Source organism: Pistacia vera, unplaced genomic scaffold, assembly GCF_008641045.1.
Source record: "Pistacia vera cultivar Batoury unplaced genomic scaffold, PisVer_v2 Contig1306, whole genome shotgun sequence".
Taxonomy (NCBI): Eukaryota; Viridiplantae; Streptophyta; class Magnoliopsida; order Sapindales; family Anacardiaceae; genus Pistacia; species Pistacia vera.
In genome coordinates this window covers 1-2,276 of record NW_022195365.1, presented here as the reverse complement: position 1 = coordinate 2,276, position 2,276 = coordinate 1, and the positions used below count along the sequence as shown (strand labels likewise).

Here is a 2,276-nt window from a genome sequence, read left to right as displayed (position 1 = left end):
AACGTATGTTATCTTGGGTGTTTGTGTCGTGGACATCGTGGATAACTCACAGAGTCACAGTTGTTAGAGCTACCATTGTATTGAGTACCATAACACAAGAGAGAGGTGGACTGACTGTCTTGGTGCCTTTTACTTTAACAGCATATTTGCATTAAAATAAATACTTGTCAAGTGATAACTCAATTGCGGTCAGCCTCACTATAAATCTATATAACTACTTGCTCATTGTTTTCTACATTCTCGTCTCAGCCTATTAAAAGGTGAATCCCGTTTTTCACGCTGGGAGTTTCACTCTCTCTCTCTCTCTCTTTTATTCTCGTTTTCTTTTAATTCTTCGTTTATCTTCTGGATTTGCTTGGTTGAATGGTGTTGGTGTTGATGGGATATTGATTAACATGTTGTAGGTTTTGAGAATGGAAAGTCCTGTGAAGAAAGTGTTGCTGACCTCTGATGGAGATGAGATTTCGCGAAACATTGCTTTTCATTTGGCCAAACGGGGATGCAGGTTCACTCTGATTCTATCTTCTTTCTTGTTTTCTGTTAATTTTTTGTTTTAAATTGTCTGGGTGATGAATCAAAGAAACTACATAGAACATCCCAAATTCCAATTTTCTTTCTGGGTTCTTTTCTTCTTTCAATTTCATTGAATTAATTACTTTTTGTGGATTATTTTTTTTTTTTTTTTTTTGTTTGTCAAGATTGGTTTTGATGGGGAACGAGAAGCGCCTTCAAAGTGTTGCGGAGAAGATAAAAAGTTTATTGAAGGTTGTTGAAGCAGTTGAAGTGGTTGGAGTAGATATGGAAGATGAGAGAGAAACAAGTTTTGATGAGGCAGTGAATAAGGCTTGTCGAATTTTGGGCAATTTCGATGCTTTTGTGCATTGCTATACGTATGAAGGTATGTTTATTGTGTGGTCTTGTGATTGATATCTATAACAGATTGATTTTTTACTACTAAAAATATTTACACTTTTTGGAACTACTTTCCCGTTTTGAGAACTTTAGTAGGCCATTTACAAAAAGTGGAAGATTTTTTTTTGTGAAACATGATGAGACTTTTGTGTCGAAAGTGAAAGTGAAGTTTGAGTTAGTGACGGTAGACAATTAATTTGGAAACTACAGGATTAAGCAGACACTGCTAATTGATTCACCAATAATTTATGTATAAATCTATGTATGTGGCTGGTTATAAAATGTTTGTTGTGTAACAAAAGATGATTATTATGGTGTTAAAAAATTAGATTGACCAAATACTGCCTTTCTGATATATTATTTGGGTTATGGTTTCATATCTGATGTAAAGATAGTGGATTCATCTTCTGAAATTTTTAGGGACTTTTTGTTTAGAACCAACTTGACATGCTAAAGTTCAAGGAAGCATATTTTGTCCGATTATGTGAAACAGGAAAATTTATCATATATGATTATGTGAAATAGGAAAGATGCAAGACCCACTACAATTAACTGAGGAGGAGTTCAGAAAATTAGTGAGAATCAATTTTGTGGCTTCATGGTTTCTTTTAAAGTCTGTTGGCAGAAGAATGCGAGACAACAATGCAGGAGGTTCCATTGTATTCTTGACCTCAATAATGGGGGCTGCGAGAGGGATTTATCCAGGAGCTGCGGCCTATGGTGCATGTTCGGCAGGTGTGCAGCAGTTAGCTAGGGTAGGTATCTTTGCAAGGATCTTGTTTTATTTCGGTGTTTTTTACTCTTGCCTACGCTTTGTTGTGCATCAAAGGTCATTATATTAAGGATAGCTACCATCTTGAACCTTGAAGTCTCAGGGTCCATGTGTTGCACTATTGCATTAGGAAACAGTGTGAATACTACATGTTTCTGATGTGTAGTGGTGTAACTTAGGGACATTCTGGTACCTTAGTGACCAGAATGCAACTAAGGCTGTGGTCTTAATTTTTGTATTTGATTATGCTTCATGTGTTTTAGGTGAAACATTTGATTCCGATTCTTTAACATGATCATATTTGTGTACTTTTATGGTATTAGATATTTCGTTGTTAACCATTTGAACTTATTTTTCTTGCATGCAAAATAGTCTTAAGAAGTGGTCCTAACTTAGAGTAGTTGAAGGGATAGGAGAATAAAAATTGATATAATACATGAAGTGAATGCATTTTGAGTAGCTTGAATTAGACAGGGCAAATCGAAGTCAATGAAGTGGTTTCTGATTTGCACATCTGCCTCTAAAACTGATAGTTGAAGTTCAAGGAATATTTATTGTTTAAATAGGACCATAGAGAGATTGGTCATGATTT

At 35.3% G+C, this 2,276-nt stretch overlaps 1 protein-coding gene across 1 annotated transcript; it reads left to right on the top strand.

The window, feature by feature from the left end:
- The first annotated feature begins 254 nt into the window (after positions 1-254).
- Positions 255-1,769, top strand: LOC116122067 (L-2,3-butanediol dehydrogenase-like). Its single transcript, XM_031407987.1, has 3 exons — positions 255-505; positions 699-898; positions 1,438-1,769. Exons 1-3 carry the CDS (start codon positions 414-416, stop codon positions 1,752-1,754), a joined length of 609 nt encoding a protein of 202 aa, XP_031263847.1. The 5' UTR covers positions 255-413; the 3' UTR covers positions 1,755-1,769.
- Positions 1,770-2,276: the final 507 nt, after the last annotated feature.